This window comes from Narcine bancroftii, chromosome 2 (genome assembly GCF_036971445.1).
Source record: "Narcine bancroftii isolate sNarBan1 chromosome 2, sNarBan1.hap1, whole genome shotgun sequence".
NCBI lineage: Eukaryota > Metazoa > Chordata > Chondrichthyes > Torpediniformes > Narcinidae > Narcine > Narcine bancroftii.
Genome location: NC_091470.1, coordinates 185,368,484 through 185,390,714, shown reverse-complemented (window position 1 = coordinate 185,390,714; position 22,231 = coordinate 185,368,484). Strand labels below are relative to the sequence as shown.

The 22,231-nt window shown below is 46.5% G+C and overlaps 1 protein-coding gene across 4 annotated transcripts in view; it reads left to right on the top strand.

Annotated features, from left to right (window-relative positions):
- LOC138754766 (butyrophilin subfamily 1 member A1-like) overlaps positions 1-20,903 on the top strand; it is a 53,967-nt gene extending 33,064 nt beyond the window's left edge. For all 4 annotated transcript variants that reach the window (XM_069919557.1, XM_069919558.1, XM_069919559.1 and 1 more), the window contains 4 exons: positions 10,817-10,936; positions 11,486-11,512; positions 16,631-16,657; positions 19,914-20,903. In XM_069919557.1, coding sequence (XP_069775658.1) covers positions 10,817-10,936; positions 11,486-11,512; positions 16,631-16,657; positions 19,914-20,440 — 701 coding nt within the window. In that variant the 3' untranslated portion in view covers positions 20,441-20,903. The remainder of the gene's footprint in view (positions 1-10,816; positions 10,937-11,485; positions 11,513-16,630; positions 16,658-19,913) is intronic.
- Positions 20,904-22,231: the final 1,328 nt, after the last annotated feature.

Here is a 22,231-nt window from a genome sequence, read left to right as displayed (position 1 = left end):
TTATTTCTTCTGTTATAATTTTCCATTATATCTATTTTTTGGGCTAGTAATTCTTGTGTCTCTTTAGTTTTTTTATTAGATTCCTCCAATTTCTTTTTTAAGTCTTCTACCTCCATTTCTGCTGCTATTGCCCGTTCTTCCATCTTGTCCATTTTTTTCCCCATTTCTGTTAAGGTCATATCCATTTTATTTATTTTCTTTTCTGTGTTGTTTATTCTTCTTCTTAAATCATTGAATTCCTGTGTTTGCCATTCTTTAAATGACTCCATGTATCCTCTAACAAGAGCAAGTACCTCCTTTACCTTGCCTATCTTTTCTTCTTCTATTTCCCTGTACTCTTCCTCTTCCTCTTCTTCTTCCTCTAGGTTGACCATCTGTTGTTTCTTTGCTGCCCTTTCCTCCTCTTCTTTCTTGTTTCTATTGTCTTCTGTGGTCTCTTCTTGCTGCAGGTGTTCTGCAGCTGTCGTTGCCGGCTGTGGAGATCGACTCCCCAGCTGGTCCCCCCTCCCGTCGGTGTGTTTTTTTGTATGCGCATCGCGCATGCGCGACTCCTCGCGCATGCGCGGTTGCGCACTTTTACTCGGCTCTGTGAGCCATTGTTGTAGTTCTCTTTCTACCGACCTGAGGTAGTGGGGTCTTCTCTCCACAGCGGGCCTCTTCGGACAGGTAAGGCCTTCACCTTTTTCCTCCGTTGTCTTCTCTTCCTCTCTTCTTTCCGTTGATTTTGATTTTTCTCCTTTTGTCTCCATCTTCTTTCCACCTTTATATTCACTTTTCTTTAACTTGTATTTCTGTGCCTTTGTATTTTCTCTTGTTTTTCCCGACTTTTCTGGAGAGGGCTGGAGTTCACCGTCCGGCCACTACTCCATCACGTGACTCCTCTCTTGTTGCATATCTTAAGAATTTTACTCGAATGGATCTTGATTTTTGTTGTGGTTGTGGTTTAGTGGCTAATGTTCTATGTGCCCTTTCTATTTCCATTTCTTCCTGTAGTTCTGGTCTTCCTAGGAGCCTGGGGATCCATTCTTTTATAAATTCTCTCATATTCTTGCCTTCTTCATCTTCCTTAAGGCCCACTATCTTTATATTGTTTCTTCTATTATAATTTTCCATTATATCTATCTTCTGAGATAACAGCTCCTGTGTCTCTTTAACTTTTTTATCAGATTCTTCTAATTTCTTTTTTAAGTCATCTACTTCCATTTCTATGGCTGTTTCTCATTCTTCCACCTTATTCACTCTTTTTCCTATATCTGACATGATCATCTCTAATCTATTCACTTTTTCTTCTCTACTTTTTACTCTTTATTTCACTGAATTTTTGTGATTGCCATTCTTTTACTGATTCCATATATTCTTTAAAAAAATATATATCCATGTACTTGCCCTTCCCTTCATCTTCCATTTCTCTGTGACATTCCTCTTCTTCTTCTGAGTCCACTTCAGGATCTGTGTCCTTTACCTCTGTCTCTTCTGGTTTTCTTGTTGGTTTGTTTGTTTTATTTTGTTGGGTATTTTTGGTCTTCTTATTTTTACTAGAAGTGTCTTGCTGCTGGTCTTCTTCCTCTGGGTTGGTCATCTGTTGTTTCTTTGATTTCTTTTTACTCTCTTCTTTTTTGTTCTCGTTATTTTCTGTGTTTTCCTCTTGCTGCTTTGTTGTGATTGTCAATTTCAGCTGTGGAGATCGACTCCTCAGCTGGTCCCCCCTCTCGTCAGTGTTATTTTTGTCTTGCGCATCACGCATGCACGAGGAGTCACGGTTGCGCATTTTTGTTTGGCTCCGTGAGCCATTTTTGTAGTCCTGAGTTCGATGCTTCAACTGACCTTAGGGAGCGGGCTTCTCTCTCCGTGGCGGGCCTCTTCGGACAGGTAAGGCCTTCACTTTCTTCTTCCGACGTCCTTTCTTCTTCTCTTCTTCCTGTTGCTTTTGGCTTTTCTTTTTTCGCTGCCATTTTCTCCACACCTTTAGTTTCACTTTATTTTGGTTTTTGTGCTTGTGCCTTTGTTTTTTCACTATCTTTTTTTTACTTTTCTGGAGAGGGCTGGAGTTCCCCAACTGGCCACTACTCCATCACGTGACCCCTCAAGGTGCTCCGATGTTAAAGCATTTGCTTAATATTTGGAATAAAGTTAAGTTAGAAATTGAAAGAAATCTATTGTTGAAGACACTATTAATTTATTAATTTTCTCAAAAGATCATCTTTTTTTAAATATTTGGAATAATAAAGGAATCTCAAAATTAAGAAATTGTTATGACAGAGGATAGATTGAAGTCTTGATCAATTAAAAATTAAAACTTATATTCCTCGCAATATGTTATTCTGTTATTTTCAATTAAGAGCCTATTTCAGAAAGAAATTAGGATCTGATGTGATTTTTTAAAATTATAGTGAATGGAATGACTAAAAAATTTATTTCAATAGCATATATGTTGTTACAAGAACAAACATCTAAAGTCGGTTTGTTTGATTCAACAGAAAGATGGGAACATAATTAATATGTGTAATATGTAATATATAACAATAGATCAACAGGTTTGGCAAAATTAATGTAAAGAAGTTATGTCTAACACTATTAATGGAAGGTACAGATCACTTCACGATAATTTTTGACATCACTTGTACATTACACCTCAGAAATTGAGTAGATGGAGAGAGAATATATCAGATCAATGTTTTAGATGTGGAAAAGTTGGAACTTTTTTTCATTCTGCATAGTCTTATTTGAAGGTAAATTCTTTTTGGTATCTGTTAGTAAGTTTTAACAACGAACGTCTGGTATTGCTTTTCTGTTAAATCCTGAACTATTGTAATTAAGACACTTTGAAAGTATTTCTCCAAAATTACCTTTGTCAGACTCTCAGTTGAAATTTGTTGTGATCCTTAGTAATAGCTTGGAAATGTATGACTGTTACATGGAAATCTGATGTCTCATTAACATTATAAAGATGGCAGACAGAGATTCAAAGTTGGATTCCTTTAGAAAAAAATACTTATAATTTTCCATATTTTTTAAAAATTTGGGGACCATATGCTAGAATAATAAGATTAAAATTATTTATTTTGATCTTGAATCCTCAAGACCAGTGAAGTTTTCACTGAATGAATGATAATTTTTGGAACAATATTTTTTGGGATGTTTGACTGTCATCTGAAGCATCCGAATTAATATGTAGCTATATTATTATATATTTCATAATAGATTTTGATTAGTTATTGGGATTAGATTATATTAAGGGGGGGGGGGTGGTTTCTAAGGGACTTTTGGGATTTTTTAGTTTTTAGCTTTTAGTTTAGTTGTGTTCTTTAGTTTCTTTTTCTTTCTATTTCTATATTTTCGACATATATTTGTTAACATTGTAATATTGAGATTTGTTATTGCTTGTTATCATTATCAATACATATGTTGATTAAAATAAAATATTCAAAAAGGAAGAGGGGAGGGAGGCAGCAGAAATGAAATTATAAACCGCCTAGTCTGACACCAGTGGTTGGGAAGATGTTGGAGTCGACTGTTAAGGATGAGTTTATGGAGAACTTGGAGGCACATGACATGATGGGCCAAAGTCAGAATAATTTCCTTTGGGGTAAATCTGGCTTGACAACCCAATTGGAATTGTTTGACAAACAGGCTCAATAAAGGAGATGCAGTTTATGCTGTGGATTTGGATTTTCAGAAGGCCTTTGATAAGGTGAGACTCATGAGAGCACTTAACAAATTAAGGGCCCATGGAATTACAGGAAACATACTAGTGTGGTAGAGCATTGGGTGATTGGTAGGAAGCAGAGACAGATACAGGGATCATATGCTGATTGGCTGCCAGTTGCTACTGGAGTTCCACAGGAATCGCTGATGGATCACTTCTTTTTATGTTGTATATTAATGACTTGGATTATGGAGAGAATGGCTTTGGGCCAAGTGTTCAGATGATACAAAGAGAGGTAGAGGAGATGGTAGATTTGAGGAAAGATGGAGGCTGCAGAAGGGCTTAGATAGATTAGGGAAATGGGGAGAGCAGTGGCAAATGAGGAAGAACTGAACATTACAGCATGGTTCAGTCCCTTTGTCCCTCAATGTTGTGCTGACCTATATATTCCTTATAAAAAAAATACTAAACCCTCCCTACCCCGTAACCTTCTACTTTTCTTTCATTCGTGTGCCTGTTCATAAGAGTCTCTTAAATGCTCCCAATGTTTCAGCCGCCACCATCAGAGGGTGAGTATAATAAATAGCTGGACTTACCGGGGCTTGGGCTCAGAAAGGTCAGACTCGGGGTCGGAGGAGAGAGTGAGTCAGTGCCTGGTGTCGGGTGAGAGGAGGAGGAGCCGAGAGACAGCATCAGAGGGTGAGTATAATAAATAGCTGGACTTACTGGGGCTTGGGCTCAGAAAGGTCAGACTCAGGGTCAGAGGAGAGAGTGAGTCAGTGCCTGGTGTCGGGTGAGAGGAGGAGGAGCTGGGAGTTAATTGGGGTTAATTGATAAGGGCTAATAAAAGGAGTAGAAAGGGAGGGAGTGGCCAGCGAGGAGCGACGCAGTGAGTGGGTGGCCCAGTGAAGGAGTGGGGTCTTAGGACTTTGGCTCGAGGGACTTCGGCGAGAAGGAGCTACTTGTGTGGGAAGGGTATTTATATTAAGAAAGGAGGAAATGGAGTCAGTTGGGGTAGTTAAGTGCTCCAATTGTGGGATGTGGGAAGTCAGAGACTGCACAGCTGTACCTGATGACTACACCTGCAAAAGGTGCATCCAATTGCATATAATGAGTGACCATGTTAAGGAGCTTGAGCTGCAGTTGAATGAACTGAGGATCATAAGGCGGGGGCGGGGGCGGGGGCGGGGGCGGGGGCGGGGGCGGGGGCGGGGGCGGGGGCGGGGGCGGGGGCGGGGGCGGGGGAATCACCCCTATAAGGCAGGAGTCAGGGAATTGGGTGACTGTGAGGAAAGGAGGGAGAGTGTCAGTGCAGAGTACCCCTGTGGAAGTGCCACTCAGCAATATGTATTCTGAATTGGATACTGCTAGGGGGAACAGCCTATCAGGGATGAGTCGTAGGGGTAAGGTCTCTGGCATGGGGGCTGCCCCTGAGGTTCAGAAGGGAAGGAGGGATAAGAACAGGATACTTGTAGTTGACTTGTTAGTCAGAGGGACAGATAGAAGATTTGTGGGACGAGATCAGGGATCCAGGTTGGTCTGTTGCCTCCCTGGTGCCAGGGTCAGGGATATCTCTGATAGAGTACATAGCATTCTGCAAGGGGAAGGAGAACAGCCAGAAGTCGTGGTCCATGTGGGGACCAATGACTTAGCTAGAAGTGGGGATGAGGTCCTGAAACAGGATTATGTGGAATTAGGTAGGAAGTTAAAAAACAGGACCTCCAAGGTAGTAATCTCTGCTGCCGGTGCCACACGCTAGTGAGGGTAGAAATAGGAGGATGTGGAGATGGTGCAGGGGGCAAGGGATAAGATTTCTGGATCATTGGGATCTCTTCTGGGGAAGGTCGGACCTGTACAAAAGGGACGGACTCCACTTGAACTGGAGGGGGATCAATGTGCTGGCAAGCAGATTTGCTAGAGCTGTGGGGGAAGGTTTAAACTGGTTTGGCAGGGGGGTGGGGAACAGAGTGTGAGAGCAGTGTCCAGGGAGTATGGCCACCTAGATAAGAATAAAAACGATAACAAAGGTAGGATGGAGATTAGGGTAGAAGGTAGAAAAGAGAATGTATGTGAAGGTCATTCTCTGAAATGCATATATTTTAATGCAAGAAACATAGTGAACAAGGTAGATGAGCTGAGAGCATGGGGTGACTTGGGGTCACGATATTGTGGCAATTAGTGAGACCTGACTACAAGAGGGGCAGGACTGGCAACTTAACGTTCCAGGATACATTGTTTTAGATGTGATAGATCAGGGGGTAAAAAAGGAGGAGGAGTTGCTCTGCTTGTTAAGGAGGACATTACCGCCATGAGGTGGCAAGATGGTCTGGAGGGATCATCCAGTGAGGCTGTTTGAGTGGAATTGAGGGGTGAAGGAGACATGAGGGTGCTAATAGGGGTGTATTACAGACCACCAAATGGGTTAAGAAAACTAGAGGAACAAATGTGTAGAGAGATAACGTATATGTGTGAGAATCATAAGGTAATGATCATGGGAGATTTTAACTTCCCTCACATTGATTGGGATACCCATACAGTTAGAGGGCTGGATGGGCTAGAGTTCGTTAAATGTGTTCAAGATTGTTTTCTGAATCAATCAGTAGAAGAACCGACTCGGGACAGTGTAATACTGGATCTCCTGTTAGGGAACGAGCTAGGTCAGGTATCAGACATTAATGTTGGAGATCCAATTGGGTCTAGTGATCATAATTCTGTTAGTTTTAAGGTAGTTTTAGGGAAGAGCAATGAGGGGCCTAAAGTTGAGGTTCTGGATTGGAGAAGAGCAAATTTTGAAGGAATAAGAAGGGATTTGGGGAGTATTGAGTGGGACAGGATATTTTCAGGTGAGGGTGTAAATGAAAAATGGAGGATATTCAAAAAAGAAATTTTGAGGGTACAGAGTAGTTAGTTCCCAGTGAGGATCAAAGGAAAGGCTGGAAGTCATAGGGAGGCTTGGTTTTCGAGGAATATTGGAAAATTGGTTAGGAGAAAAAGGGAGGTGTACAAAAGGTATAAAGAACAGGGAGCTGACAATTTGAAGGAGGACTACAAGGAGAGTAGAAGGAATCAAGAAAGAAATTAGAAAGGCCAAAAAAAGGCACGAAGAGGCTTTGGCAGACAGAGTAAAAATAAATCCAAAGGGTTTCTATAAGTACATTAAAAGTAAAAGATTACTGAGGGATAAAATTGGACCCCTTGCAGATAGCGAAGGTAGGCTGTGAGAAGTCAGAGGAAATGGGGGAAATTTTGAATGATTTCTTTGCCTTGGTATTCACTAGGGAAAAAAAATATTGAACCAGTTGAGGTAAAGAAAAATAGTGGGGAGGTAATGAAGCATATAAGGATAACCGAGGAGGTACTGATGGCTGTGTTGAAAAAGATGAAGGTGGATAAATCTCTGGGACCGGACAAAATATTCCCAAGGACACTCAGGGAGGCTAGTGGACAGATAGTGGGGCCATTAACAGAGATATTTAGGATGTCACTGGCCACGGGGGTAGTGCCAAAGGATTGGAGGGTGGTGCATGTGGTTCTGCTGTTTAAGAAAGGGTCTAAATGTAAACCTGGGAATTATAGGCCCGTGAGTCTGACGTCTGTGGTGGGCAAGTTAATGGAAGGTGTTCTGAGGGATGGTATTTACAAATATTTGGAGGTACAGGGATTGCTAGGGAGTAAGCAGCATTGTTTTGTCAGGGGTAGATCATGCTTGACAAACCTGATTGAGTTTTTTGAGGGGGTTACAAAAAAGGTTGATGAAGGGAAAGCTGTGGATGTTGGCTATTTAGATTTTAGTAAAGCTTTTGACAAAGTTCCTGTAAGGTAAAACATCATGAGATGGGAATGTGTAGGCAGTTACCCTGTACAGGGCAGTAACAAGAAGGGGAGGTGTCCTTGTACTCCTGTTAGGTAAAACATCATGAGATGGGAATGTACGGGGCAGTAACAAGATGTGAATGCATCCTTGTACTTACAAGATAAGAGAGACATTGATGGATTGAGAGGCAGGAAGCTAGCAGGGAAAGGATAGCAACAGTTTTAGTCATTGGACAAGTAATGATATGATGATGTTCTAAGCACATATCCAAGGGTATAAAAAATCACCATTTTGCTGATAACGGCAGAATGCATTCTCCGGCTAACATCGTTAGTCGCAAGTGTTACAATCCGGTAATAAAGAACAAAGAACCCTGATTTCGACTCAGTCTGGTGTTTGTCTCACTCATTCATGAACAAAGCAGACCTAACATTCCCCACAGGAGGTTAGGAAAAAAGGTGGAGGCATTAGGTATAAGTGAGGAGGTAGTGAAATGGATTCAGCAATGGTTAGATGGGAGGTGTCAGAGAGTAGTGGTAGAAAATTGTTTGTCCAATTGGAGGCCGGTGGCTAGTGGAATTCCTCAGGGATCGGTCCTTGGTCCACTATTGTTTGTTATATATATTAACGATCTGGAAGTAGGGGTGGAGAATTGGATAAGCAAGTTTGCGGATGCTACAAAGATTGGTGGTGTTGTGGACAGTGAGGAAGATTACCGTAGATTAAAAGGTGATTTAGGAAGGCTGGAGGTGTGGGCTGAGAAATGGTCGATGGAATGTAATACAGATAAGTGTGAGGTGTTACATTTTGGAAAGGCAAATCTAAATAGGTCATATGCATTAAATGGTAGGCTATTGAGATGTGCAGAGCAACAAAGGGATTTAGGAGTGATGGTAAATAGTACCCTCAAGGCTGATACTCAGGTAGATGGTGTGGTGAAGAAGGCATTTGGAATGTTGGCCTTCATAAATCGGAGTATTGAATTCAAGAGTAGGGAGGTTATGATGAAATTGTACAAGGCATTGGTGAGGCCAAATTTGGAGTACTGAGTACAGTTTTGGTCACCAAATTATAGGAAAGATATAAACAAAATAGAGAGAGTGCAGAGAAGGTTCACGAGAATGTTGACAAGATTTCAAGGTTTGAGTTACAGGGAAAGGTTGTGCAGACTGGGGCTTTTTTCTCTGGCGCGTAGAAGATTGAGAGGGGACTTGATAGAGGTGTTTAAGATTTTAAAAGGGACAGACAGAGTAAACGTGGATAGGCTTTTTCAATTAAGAGTGGGGGAGATTCAAACGAGGGGGCATGGTTTAAGATTGAAGGGGGAAAATTATAAGGGGAACATGAGGGGAAATTTCTTTACGCAAAGGGTGGAATGAGCTTCCGACAGACGTGGTCGAGACAGGATCATTGGTTACATTTAAGGAAAGACTGGATAGTTACATGGATAGGAGAGGACTGGAGGAGTATGGACCGGGTGCTGGTCAGTGGGACTAGGAGGGTGGGGATATGTTACGGCATGGACCAGTAGGGCTGAACTGGCCTGTTCTGTGCTGTAAGTGGTTATATGGTTATATCTTCCCCGTCAGAGCATTCTTGGCACCCACAACTCTGTGTAAAAATTTTAAAAAAACCTAACCCTGAGGACTCCGCTAAACTTCCTTCCCTTAACTTTGTACAGATGTCCTCTGGTGTTTGCTATTCCTGCCCTGGGAAGCAGGTGCTGGCTGTCCACCCTATCTATGCCTTTCATAATCCTGTAAACCTCTATCAAGTCTCCTCTCATCCTTCTACACTCCAAAGAGAAAAGACTCAGTTCTGTTAACCTTGCCTCATAAGACTTGTTTCTCTATCCAGTCAACATCCTGGTAAATCTACTCTGCGCCCTCTCCAGAGCTTCCACATCCTTCCTATAATCAGGTGACCAGAAATGAACACAATAGAATAAGTGTGGTCTCACCAGAGATTTGTAGACTTGCAAAATTACCTCCCTACTCCTGAACTCAATCCCCCTACAAATGAAGCCCAGCATCCCATAGGCCTTTTTAACTATCCTATCAGCCTGTGAGGTGACCTTGAGGGATGCATGGATTTGAACCACTTTTAAGTATCCGACCATTAACTCCATTCTCAGCTTTCTGGTTTGTCCTTCCAAAATTCATCACCTCACGCTTATCTGGATTGAAGACCACCTGCCACTTTTCTACACAACTCTGCGTCCTGTCTAAATCCTGCTGTAACCTTCCTACATTGTTGGAAAGTGAATGGTCATGCTCTTTGTGAGAAAAATAAACAGGAAGATTATATTCCATCTTACTCAAGTATTTTCCAAGCTGTTCCCGTTTTTTGTCCCAAAACGTTCTTTGATACACTTGACCAATTATTTCCTCATATATTTGGAAATTAAGCGTCCTACTCTTAGTAAAGTTTTACTTCAAACCTTAAAAAAAGGTAGTTTGACATTACATAATTTTAGATTTTAATATTGGGTGGCTAATATTAGATTTGTCACTCATTGGATTCATTATTTTAAGGACACTTCCATTTGGATTAAATTAGAAATAAACTCAACTAAAAATATTCTCTTCTTTCGATTCTTAGAGAGCCATTACCTTTCTCTGCTTCCAAATTAACCGATAATTTTGATATTGAGCATACTGTGAGAATTTGGTTTCAATTTAGAATTTTTTTTGGATATCGTAGATTTCTACTTGCCCTATTCTTTGTCTCCACCTTCCATGCAAGATTCTGCTCTTCGTGAAGGGTTGAAATTGGGTATCCAATCATTTCAAGATTTATTTATTGATGATAATTTAGCTTCATGCAAACAACTATCTCTTAAATTTAAACTTCACAAACATAATTTCTTTAGATACCTACAAATTAGGAGTTTTTTTTTAACTGTAGTGTTGAGACATCCTCAAGACCTTGTTATAAATACGCCACGGGTGGACTTAAGGAAGAGGTTGAATGTTTGCTGATTAGCCGAGGCTGTGTGGAAAAATGGCTCAGCTCATTAAATGGAGGGGCAGATTATTTCTGCTACTGGGTGTTATGTCTTCAGGTCTTATGGATGACCTGACCCATTCTGATGCAGACTTATATCCAAGGCTGAGGCCACTATGGACAAGCTCCATGTCACCCAACATCAGATACCTGCTGTGTCAGCAGTCAGATCACTGGGGAAAGTTCCCCTTCTCACAGTGTGGAAGTCCCAAATCTTCCTCACTTCTTCTTCTGCTACTTTGTCCAGTGATGTAAAAACTCCCAGGATTAAACAAAAATAAAATGGGAAACTTCCAAGCACAAATATGCCCCTGTAAACCCTAAACCTTCTCTGTTAATTTCCCTTTCAGATGATTTCTTCATTAAAGTTGACGCCTGGCTGGTGGTTTTCTGGGTGTTGGCCAGCCTAGTGGTCACAGCTGCTGCCTTCAACGTAATGATCCACAGGAAAGAAGATAAAGTCATTAAAGGTAATGGCACAGTGCAAAGTGCAATGTTCTTAACTGGAAAGGCTGGGTGAACCAGAAGTGATTCAACTAAACCCCTTGGCATGATTGGCACATCCAGGCTGCAGGAATATGTGTTGAGGGATGCACTGAGGCTTGGTCGACCCAACAAGAGGGCACTGTGGGGAAGGACCACAGCCCAGAGTCCTCCCATTACAGGGCCCTGTGGGGCTGAGACTGAGAGGAAATTCCTGAAACAACAGTGGTGGAGAAGTGACAAGGTGGCCCAGTGTTGGCAATGGTAGATAGTGAAGGTATCTAAAAATGTACAGTGAATGTGAATGTACGGTTAAGACACTAAAGATGTGAAAACACAGAATCCATTTATTTGGTAAAAAATTGTGAATAAAGTTTATTTTTGAAAAATAAGGATGTGGTGCCTGAGGGTCCTCCCTCACTGCCCTCAGTGACTGTGAATCCAGGGGACGAGGTGTGAATTGTGTTCTGTTTGTACATAGTGTTCATCCAGCTGCAGTTCCCACTCACTGATAGTTCCTGCTTCTTGTTTTACAGAACTCCAGCTGTTTTGCTCCTTGGAAGGTGAGTTACATTGGAGACCCCCTGACCCCGCACTTCAGTGAATGAATTGGAAATTTCTAGTTTCATTTCCCGAGGCCTCTTCCGTCTCCATAATTGTTTCCCCACTTATCCACACATCATTGTGCTTCTCTTCCTGACCTTGCTGTCTTATGTCTCCACGCTTCCCTCTCCTTGGATACTGTCCCCTCACTCACAACCCTCCCCTCTATAAAGCAACCCTTGACTTCTCCCTCCCTGAATTCTACCTCTCCACCTCTTTCCTCACATCCTCATGCATCCTATGACTTCCAAATCCTTGTGTTGAACGAGGTTTTGTCTGATATTGGAATGTTTATTCTGAGAAAAATAAATATCTCTTCTACAACTGAATTTTCACCTTTGTGATTCCGGTTCAGTGAATTAAATTTCATGCATTTGTGCCTCAGAATCCCTCAGAGAAGATATAGAACATTGAAATTTCCAGCACAGTACAGACCCTTCGGCCCACAGAGTTGTACTGGATAAATCACCGACTCTACCCATTCTGTAGAATTTCCGAACACCATAACCCTCCATTGTATGTATTGTATGAGCCGGCCACCCCCTGAACCTGTGACTCCTCCCTCCTGGAAATCCTAATGAGGCCTGTTACGCCCAAACTCCTCCCTCAGTACCTGCCTTGGAACCGGGCTAGCAAAGTGTCAGCTGCGTTGATGTCTTTAGGAGTTTAAAGCCTATTAATCACAACTCTCTGTCTATTGTGGTTGATCGATAGTGCTACAATTTAATCACCTTAATTTTGGGCCATGGACAAGCCAATGCGGGTGGATAAACTGGACACGACCCTTATGATTTGGAGGCCTCAGTCAAATTCGATCAATTGCTGCACTGTCCGAATGCTTTTGTGAGACGCAACAACGTTCAGAGTGAGGAAGACAAACAAGATTCACTCTTTGATCAGGTCGGCCACCGCATTTTTCAGATGATAAGGGACTGCATGACTTATTCGGCCACAATGGAGCTCCTTCAGAAACAGTACCGGAGCCCGAAAAATGTTATCTACATCAAGTACTTCCTGGGTAGTCATAGACAAGCATCTGGTAAGTCAGTGGATAGGTACATGCATGACTTGTTGGAGTTGGGATGACCATGCGGCCCCAGAGAAGTTTCTGCTCTTGTCCACTTAGAAGAACTGATATACAATGCATGTCTGATCACATCAGACAGAGACTCTTGAAAAAGGGCGATCGAAGCCTGTAACAAGTTGTTCACTTGTCTCAAAGTGCTTGAGACAACACAAATGAACGTGGAGGTCCTCTCAAGAAATGCAGCAACCACAGAATGCAGGTTCTCCGGTCAGCGCCGCTGCCATCGAGCACACAAAGTGTTACTTCTGCGGCCACACAAAACTTTCCTGAAAGAACTGCCCATCTCAAAACGCTACATGCTCCACCTGTGGGAAGAAGGGACACTAGGGGTGTCCAACACCTTTTCTAGCAGTGATATGTGCGCAGCATGGGTGCAGCCATTTTGAAGAGCGCCCCCAAATCAGCTCTACAGCAGTGACTCAGACAGCAAACAGATGTTGGACTCGATTACCCAGGATCGGGTCAACTCAAACCAACTGGTCAGGACCATGATGAACATTGAGGTAAATGGTTGCATTACGAACTGCCTATTTGATACATGGAGCATGGAAAGCTTCATTTATCTGGGCATAGTGCAGCTCTACTCCCTCATGTTAACCCCGACAAAATGTAAACCCTCCCTGGCCTCCATTCCCACTTGGCTGAGATCCACGGCAGCTGTACCATGACATTGAATGTGCGGGGAATGGATTACAAGAACTTGAAGCTTTTCATGCCACAGCTCTGCGAACCAGTCACACCGGGACTGGACTTCCTGTGCCAGCTCTAGAGCGTCCAATGTAGTTTGTCGGTCCACACACCCTCCTCACCACAGTCCACAACTACCAATTCTTAAACCATCCTATTTTCCCGTCAGAACACAAACTACGATCTGTCTACCCTCCGGGTCCCACTGCCACCCCTGTTCGAGAACTTCACCCCCAACTGCAAATCTGTCACCACCAAGAGCCTTCATAAAAGCAGAAGTCAAATGGCTTCTGGCAGAAGGGATCATAGAACCCAGCCCCAGCCTCTGGAGGGCACACGTAGTGGTCATTAATACGGAGATGAATACCACATGGTCATCGTCTACAGGCAGATGATAAACCATTTTACCCAGCTGAATGCCTACCCACACCCCTGCATTGCCGACATGGTGAACCAAATCAAACAGTTCTGGGTCTTCTCACCCATTGACCTCAAGGCCCTACCACCAATTCCCGATCCACCCAGTGGACAGTCCGAACACTGTCTTCAAGACGGGCTGCTGCGTCTACGTCTCTTTCAGAGTCACCAATGGGAGATGGATTGGATAGTGGATACTACAGGGTAAAGGCCACATTACTCTATTTGGACAATGTGATCATCTGTGGCCATGACCAGTAGGTTCATGGTGCTAACCTATACAAATTTCTCCAGACAGCAAAAAGCCTCAACTTAACATGCAACCAAAAGAAATGCGCATTCAGCATCCTTGGCCATCCTTTGTTGTGTGGTGGAGAATGGCGTCATTGGGCCTGACCCTGACCACATGCGCCCCCTGTTGGAACTCCCATAGACCCCTAAACTCAAGGCCCTAAAATGGTATTTGGGCTTCTTTTCATATAATGCCCAGTGGGTCCCGAATTATATGGACAAAGCCCACCCGCTGGTGAAATCCACCTTCTTTCCTCTCTCGGCAGAATTGAAAGCAGCATTTACATGCAACGTAGGCATCATTGCCAAGGCGCTGATGCATGCTGTGGATGAATCCATCCCCCTCCAGGTGGAGGGTGATGCATCTGAATTTGCCCTGGCTGCCACGCTCAAACAGGCAGGCAGGCCAGTGGCATTCTTCTCCCAAACCCTCCAAAGGCCCTGAAATCCCGCACTCAGCCATCAAGAAGGAGGTCCAGGCCACAGTAGAAACTGTACACCACTGGAGGCACTACCCGGCCAGAAAATCATTCACTCTGCTGACTGACCAATATGCTGTCACCTTTATGTACAACAACAAACAATGGGGAAAAATTAAGATCCTGAGGTGGAGAACTAAGCTATCCACCTACACAACTACGAGATTTGTACAAGCTCGGGAAACTCAACAAGCCTCCGGATGCCCTGTTCTGGGGCACATGCATCAACCCACATTTGGACTGCCTCCAAGTCCTCCACAACAACCTCTGCCACCCCAGGGTCACCAGGCTCTCCCGCTTCATTAGAGCCCACAAACTCCTTTACTTGGTTGAGGATATCAGGTTGCCGACCTGAGTTAGATAAGACTCTAGTGGGCAAAGGAGTTAAGGGTTATGGGGATAAGGCTGGAAAGGGGTACTGATGGTAGTGATCAGCCATGATCTGTAAAATGGTAGTGCTGGCTCGACGGGCCGAAGGGCCTACTCCAGCTCCTATTGTCTATTGTCTATTGGAGCTTCCCGGTCTATGCCGACTGTAAACACAAATTCAATCAACAAGACAAAACCCATCTGATTAAAACCACCCACCCTTTCAACCGTGTGAGTATGGACTTCAGGGGCCCGCTCCCTTCCACCAACAGGAACATGTAGTTCCTATATATCATCAAGGAATACTCCCGTATCCCTTTTACCATCCCTTGCCCAGACATGACCACGGCCTCAGTCAAAAGGCACTGCGCACCATATTCACTCTGTTTGGACACCCCTGCTATATCCATAGCAACTGGGCATCCTCGTTTATGAGCGACGAGCTGCACCAGTAACTGCTGGCCAAGCACTTAGCCACGAGTAGAACTACAGGTTACAACCCCTAGGCTAAGGGCCAGATAGAAAGGGGGACCCCCACTGACTTGAAGGCAACTCTCCTAGCCTTCAGGACGAATGACATGTCCATCTCCCAGTGGCAAGACGCCCTCTCTGAGGCACTCCAGGCCACCAGGTCCATGCACTGTACTTCTACTAATGCGACACCACATGAAAGGCTCATCCTTCCCCAAGAAGTTGGCATCGGGAACCACACTGCCATCCTGGCAGCCCTGGGCCCGTACGGCTCCAGAGACATATCAAAAGCCACAAGACTGACCCTCTGGTTGAGAAGGTCCACCTCCTCCATGCAAACCTCCAATAGACTTACGCGGAGTACCACGAAGGGCGGCGGGATTAGGTTTCCATCCGAGACCTTCCACAAGTGAGGGACCCCTCAACATCAACATCCCTTCACGGTAACCCCAGCCTGCCAGCCCCACTAACTGTGCATGGTGGAGCACTCCAGCCCCAGACCGAGGAATCCCACAGTCCTATTAACCTCCCACAGCCATTAGCGGTGCAGCCTGTCATGCACGACACTGCCCGGGAACCAGCTCCTGAACCACAGTAAACCTTACAATGGTGGCAGTGACAGAGGAGACCACCGGACAGGCTGAACCCAGAAAGAATATTGATTCACTTCACCCCATTGGTCTTTGTTTCAAAAGAAGGGGTGAATGTGGTGGAACCACTGTATGTACGTATAGGCTGGCCCACCACTCCCCCTCCCCGAACCTGTGACTCCTCCCTCCCAGAAATCTCTCTAAAGGCTGTTGCACCCAAACTCCTTCCTCAGCACCATCCTTGGAACCGGGCCAGCAGCAGGTGAGATGTGTTGATGTAATTGATGTGATTCAAGCTGTTCCCTTCCAGGCCACGAGACTTTGCCACCTAATTACATCCATGTGACCAATTAACCGACCAATTCATCTTACCTGTGGGCCTGAGCTCCTCCCCCTACCCCTGCCTCCCTCCTCCCCTCCTTCCCCCACCTTTGTACCCAGGCACCTGTCGGCTATTTTCTTTCTTATTTCTGAGGAAGGGCCCAGGACCAAAACGTTGTTCACCCTTCACTTCCTTTGGACGGTACCTGACCTGCTGAGTTTTTCCTGCACGTTGGTGTATTGCACTCGACCCCAGTGTCTGCAGGGTTTCTTGTTTAACTCCCAGATGGTCATTATTGTAATTCAATTTTCATTCACCCTGTCTCCAAATGATAAAAGATGTGAACTATTTCCTGTTTTGTGCAGGTTACGATGAAGTGGACATTGGGTTTGGTAAGTACAAATTGTTCCAGTCGTTATATTTGATGCAGTTTCTCATTTAATTTAAATTTAGTTTCAATTCAGAGATTCAGCACGAAAACAGGACCTTCCGGCCCACGGCCCAGACCACCCAAATAGGGCCATGTCACCAGCTCTGCACATCTTTGGAATGTCGGAATAAACCAGAACCCAGAGGAAACCCACACAGACACGGAGAGAACGCACAATCTCCTCTCAGACAGCTCTGAATTCAAACTCAGGTCAATGGGATTGTAGAAGCCTTGTCCTAACCACGTCTCCAACTGAGCTGCCCTTCATTGGAACATACGAGGCCATCTGTGTGTGTTGAGTTCATTGCTGGATTGAAGCTGGTTAGCCTTGTCATTAGCCCCACACTATTACAGTTTCAGCGACCCGGGCTCAAATCTGGCACAATTACTACAGAGTTTGTACCCTCTTCCTGTGTCTGCGAGTTTCAAAGTTCCCCTTTCATGTTGAAGAAAAGTTTTTGTCAAAGCAGTTACCCAATTGTCCCACCGATCACCCTCTCGGTACCTACCCCTGTGACGACAGGAAATCCTCCACTTGCACCCACACCTCCTTTCTAACCATTGTTCGGCGACCCAAACTGTCCTTCCAAGTGAAGCAAAACTTCACTTGTGAATCTGTAGGGGTCGTCTACCGCAACCAGTGCTCCCAATGCGGCCTCTTCTACATCAGAGAGACTGGACGTGACTGGGAGATTGCTTCATTGGGCACCTTTGCTGCAGAAACAAGGACCTCTCAGTAGCCGACCATTTTAATTCCAGACCCTAATCCAACAGCAATGTGTCTTTCCATGGCCTTAAGCACTGCCAAACTGAGGCCACCCGCAAACTGAAGGAACAACACCTTATCAGGTGCTCTCCAACCAGTCTGCATTTCAATCAACTTCTCCAATTTCCATTAAACCCCTCCCCAGATTTTCTCTCTTCCCCTCCCTCTGTCTTAGTTTAGGCATGAATAAAACCGCAGTGATCTTTGCTGGAACAGGGTGGGCCACAGCTTGAGTCCTGTGCACAGATCTGGTCACAAAAGTACAGGAAAGATGGGACTGCACTGGAGGGGATAAAGGAGATGGTTACAGGGGCGTTAGCGGGATAATCCTTACCATCACCCCCTCCTTTACCCTCACCCATTTACTCAAACCACCCCCTCCCCCACCCAGGAAGTGCTGGGAACGTGTTGGCAGACGTTACGGAAATGTGCATTTCTATAGTGTCTTTTTATGAACCTTTCCATCCTGAACTGCACCAAAGCCCCCCATCCCCTCCTCTCCCCATTTCCCATGCATTTCCCTGTTCCCCACTCACATCCCACCACCCTCACCAACCCCTTGTGGGCCCTCAAGTCTCTCTCTACTCCTCTTCCCTGTACCTTTCCTCCTCTCCCCCCCCCGTACTTCCCAACCTCCTCGTATCCTTCCATCCCACCTCGACCCCATCCCCATTACCCACCCTCTCCGTGTCCTTCGCTGATCCTGAGGCAGCATTGCTCTTTTCCCTCCCCCATCCATCCCCATGTTTCCACTCCCTCCTCCACCCCTGTCTCCTGTCCCACCCTCCATCCCTTTTTCCCATCCCTATCCCCCTTCCCCTCCATTTCCACTCTCCCTTCCTCCTCCATCTACATCCCCACTCCCCCTCCATTTTGGGTCCCCTCCCCATCTCCGCTTGCCCTCCATCCCCCTCACCCCTCTCTGTCCATCCAACTCACCCCTCCCCCCATGCCCCTCATCCCTACTCCTCCATCCCCATCTCCCCTCTCCCTCCATCTCCCTCTGCCCTTCTCCCTTCATTGTCTCCCCTCCTGCTCCATCCCGCTCCCCTCCATCAATATACCCCTCCTCTCCAACACCATCCTCGCTCCACCCCTGTCCGCCTCCATCCCCATCACCCGTCCACCTCCATCCCCATCACCCGTCCACCTCCATTCCCATCACCCGTCCACCTCCATCCCCCCTCCATCCCGTCTCCCCTCCTCCCTCCATCTCTGGCTCCCCTCTCTCCCTCCATTTTGGGTCCTCTCCCCCTCCATTTTGGGTCCCCTTCCCTCCCTCTCCCCTCCCCTTCCATCTCCATCTCCCTCTCCCCTCCCCCTCCATCCCCGACTCCCCTCCCCCTCCATCCCCGACTCCCCTCCCCCTCCATCCCCGACTCCCCTCCCCCTCCATCCCCGACTCCCCTCCCCCTCCATCCCCGACTCCCCTCCCCCCTCCATCCCCGACTCCCCTCCCCCTCCATCCCCGACTCCCCTCCCCCTCCATCCCCGACTCCCCTCCCCCTCCATCCCCGACTCCCCTCCCCCTCCATCCCCGACTCCCCTCCCCCTCCATCCCCGACTCCCCTCCCCCTCCATCCCCGACTCCCCTCCCCCTCCATCCCCGACTCCCCTCCCCCTCCATCCCCGACTCCCCTCCCCCTCCATCCCCGACTCCCCTCCCCCTCCATTTTGGATCCCCTCCCCCTCCATTTTGGGTCCCTTCCCTCCGTCTCCCTCTCCCCTCCCCTTGAATCTCCCTCTCCCTTCCCCCTCCATCCCGTCTCGCCTCTCCCTCCATCCTCGTCTCCCCTCCCCCTCCATTTTGGGTCCACCACTCCATCTCCCTCTCCCCTCCCCTTCCATCTCCCTCTCCCTTCCCCCTCCATCCCGTCTCCCCTCCTCCCTCCATCTCTGGCTCCCCTCTCTCCCTCCATTTTGGGTCCTCTCCCCCTCCATTTTGGGTCCCCTTCCCTCCCTCTCCCTCTCCCCTCCCCTTCCATCTCCATCTCCCTCTCCCCTCCCCCTCCATCCCCGACTCCCCTCCCCCTCCATCCCCGACTCCCCTCCCCCTCCATCCCCGACTCCCCTCCCCCTCCATCCCCGACTCCCCTCCCCCTCCATCCCCGACTCCCCTCCCCCCTCCATCCCCGACTCCCCTCCCCCTCCATCCCCGACTCCCCTCCCCCTCCATCCCCGACTCCCCTCCCCCTCCATCCCCGACTCCCCTCCCCCTCCATCCCCGACTCCCCTCCCCCTCCATCCCCGACTCCCCTCCCCCTCCATTTTGGATCCCCTCCCCCTCCATTTTGGGTCCCTTCCCTCCGTCTCCCTCTCCCCTCCCCTTGAATCTCCCTCTCCCTTCCCCCTCCATCCCGTCTCGCCTCTCCCTCCATCCTCGTCTCCCCTCCCCCTCTATTTTGGGTCCCCTCCATCCCCGGGGTCCCTCACGCTCTGTTTCTCCCCCCAGTCTCCGTCACCCTGGATGTGGACACAGCGAATCCGTGGCTCGAGGTGTCTGAGGATCGGAAGAGGATGAGACGGATCCGGACTTGGAGGGAGGGTCTCCCTGACACCGGGAAGAGGTTCACAGGCCGGGCTTGTGCGCTGGGATCGGAGGGATTCACCTCGGGGAGACATTACTGGGAGGTGGAGGTGTCGGGGAATCGGGGCTGGTGCCTGGGAGTCGCCGCAGAGTCTGTGGAGAGGAAGGGATTGACCGTCCTGATCCCGGACACCGGAGTCTGGAGCATCTGGCGGGTGGGTGACGAGTTTTATGTGAAAACCTCCCCTCCATCCGATCTCCCTGCCGGTTCCATCCCCGGGACAGTGGGAATTTATCTCAGTTACGAGTCCGGGTCCGTTTCATTTTTCTGCGCCGACACCAAGTCCCGTCTCCACTCCTTCACTGGGAATAAATTCACAGGGAAACTTTATCCCTTCTTCTGGACTTGGGATGTGAACAAGTGGCTGAGAATCTGCTCCAGTCCCCTGTAGATCTGTCAGCGGCTCGGGTCCCGGGACCGGCGTCAGGAGCAGGGTCAGGGACAGTGGGGGGTGAAGCCCCGATGACAACAGGTTGGGGCTGAACGGGTCCCATCGAATCCCCAAATTCCTTATTGGAAAAGCCCGAGAAGTCAAACGCCAACGTCTCCAGACCCCAGGGTTGCAGGAAAAACACAAGCTGGAGAAACTCGGCTCAAACAGGGTCCTTGACATCGCAAAGGGAAAAATACATCACCGACGCTTCGGGCTTGAGCCCTTCATCGAGGTCGGGGAAATGTCGGCACCGCCTGAGAAGCGGGGATTAAAAGCTGGGATTTTGACAAATAATGTTTCAAATAAATGTTTAGGCGAAAAAGTGCTTATGCGGAAAAAAGTGAAGCCCGTGGGTTTGGGATTTTGGGATCTTTCCCCCCAAAATAGACATTATTCACAATAAATTCTTTACAAAAGGAAACCCTTTCAGCGTCTTCTCCCACCCTTCATGTTGTGTCCATCCATTCCCATCACTGTGGATTCAGATTTCAGATTTATTGTCCAAGTTCATACATGGCATCACATACAGCCCTGAGATTCCCTTTTCCCGCGGGCGTGGCAGAATTACCACTAGTGGGTATTGCAAAAACTAAACTGTACATAGAGTAAACGTAACAAATACAGAACTGTAAACAGGTAACGAATGTAAACAAACTGACTGTGCAATACAGGGAGAGCAAAGAAAATCAATAATGTGCACAGTAACAGGCCCTTCAATGAGTCCCTGTCTGAGGAGTCACGTGATGGAGTAGTGGCCGGTTGGGGAACTCCAGCCCTCTCCAGAAAAGTTAAAAAAAGATCGAGAAAAAACAAAGGCACAAACATAAAAACCATAACAAAGTGAAAGTAAAAGTGTGGACAAAATGGCAGCGAAGAAAGAAAAACCAAAAACAACGGGAAGAAAAGATGAAGGAAAGACGTCGGAAGAAGGGGAAGGCCTTACCGGTACGAGGAGGCCCACTGTGGAGAGAGAAGCCCGCTCCCTGAGGTCAGTCGAAGCCCCGAACTCGGGACTACAAAAATGGCTCACGGAGCCAAACAAAAGTTCGCAACCGCGCATGCGCGAGTATTCGCGAGTATCCTCGCGCATGTGCGATGCGCAAGACAAAAATAACACTGACGGGAGAGGGGACCAGCTGAGGAGTCGATCTCCACAGCTGAAACAGGCAACTACAACACAACAGCAAGAGGAAAACATAGAAAATAACGAGAACATGAAGGAAGAGAATAAAAATAAGAAACCAAAGAAACAACAGATGACCAACCCAGAGGAAGAAGACCAGCATCAAGACACTTCTAATAAAAAGAAGAAGACCAAAAATACCCAACAAAATAAAACAAAAAACCCAACCAGAAAACCAGAAGAGACAGAGGACACAGATCCTGGAGTGGACTCAGAAGAAGAAGAGGAAGAACACAGAGAAATGGAAGATGAAGGGAAGGACAAGTACATGGATATATATATTTTTAAAGAATATATGGAAACAGTAAAAGAATGGCAGTCACAAGAATTCAGTGAAATAAAAAGAAGAATAAAAAGTACAGAAGAAAAAGTGAATAAATTAGAGATGATCATGTCAGATATAGGAAAAAGAGTGGACAAGGTGGAAGAACGAGAAACAGCCATAGAAATGGAAGTAGATGACTTAAAAAAGAAATTAGAAGAATCTGATTAAAAAGTTAAAGAGTCACAGGAGGTGTTAGCTCAGACGATAGATATAATGGAAAATTATAATAGAAGAAACAATA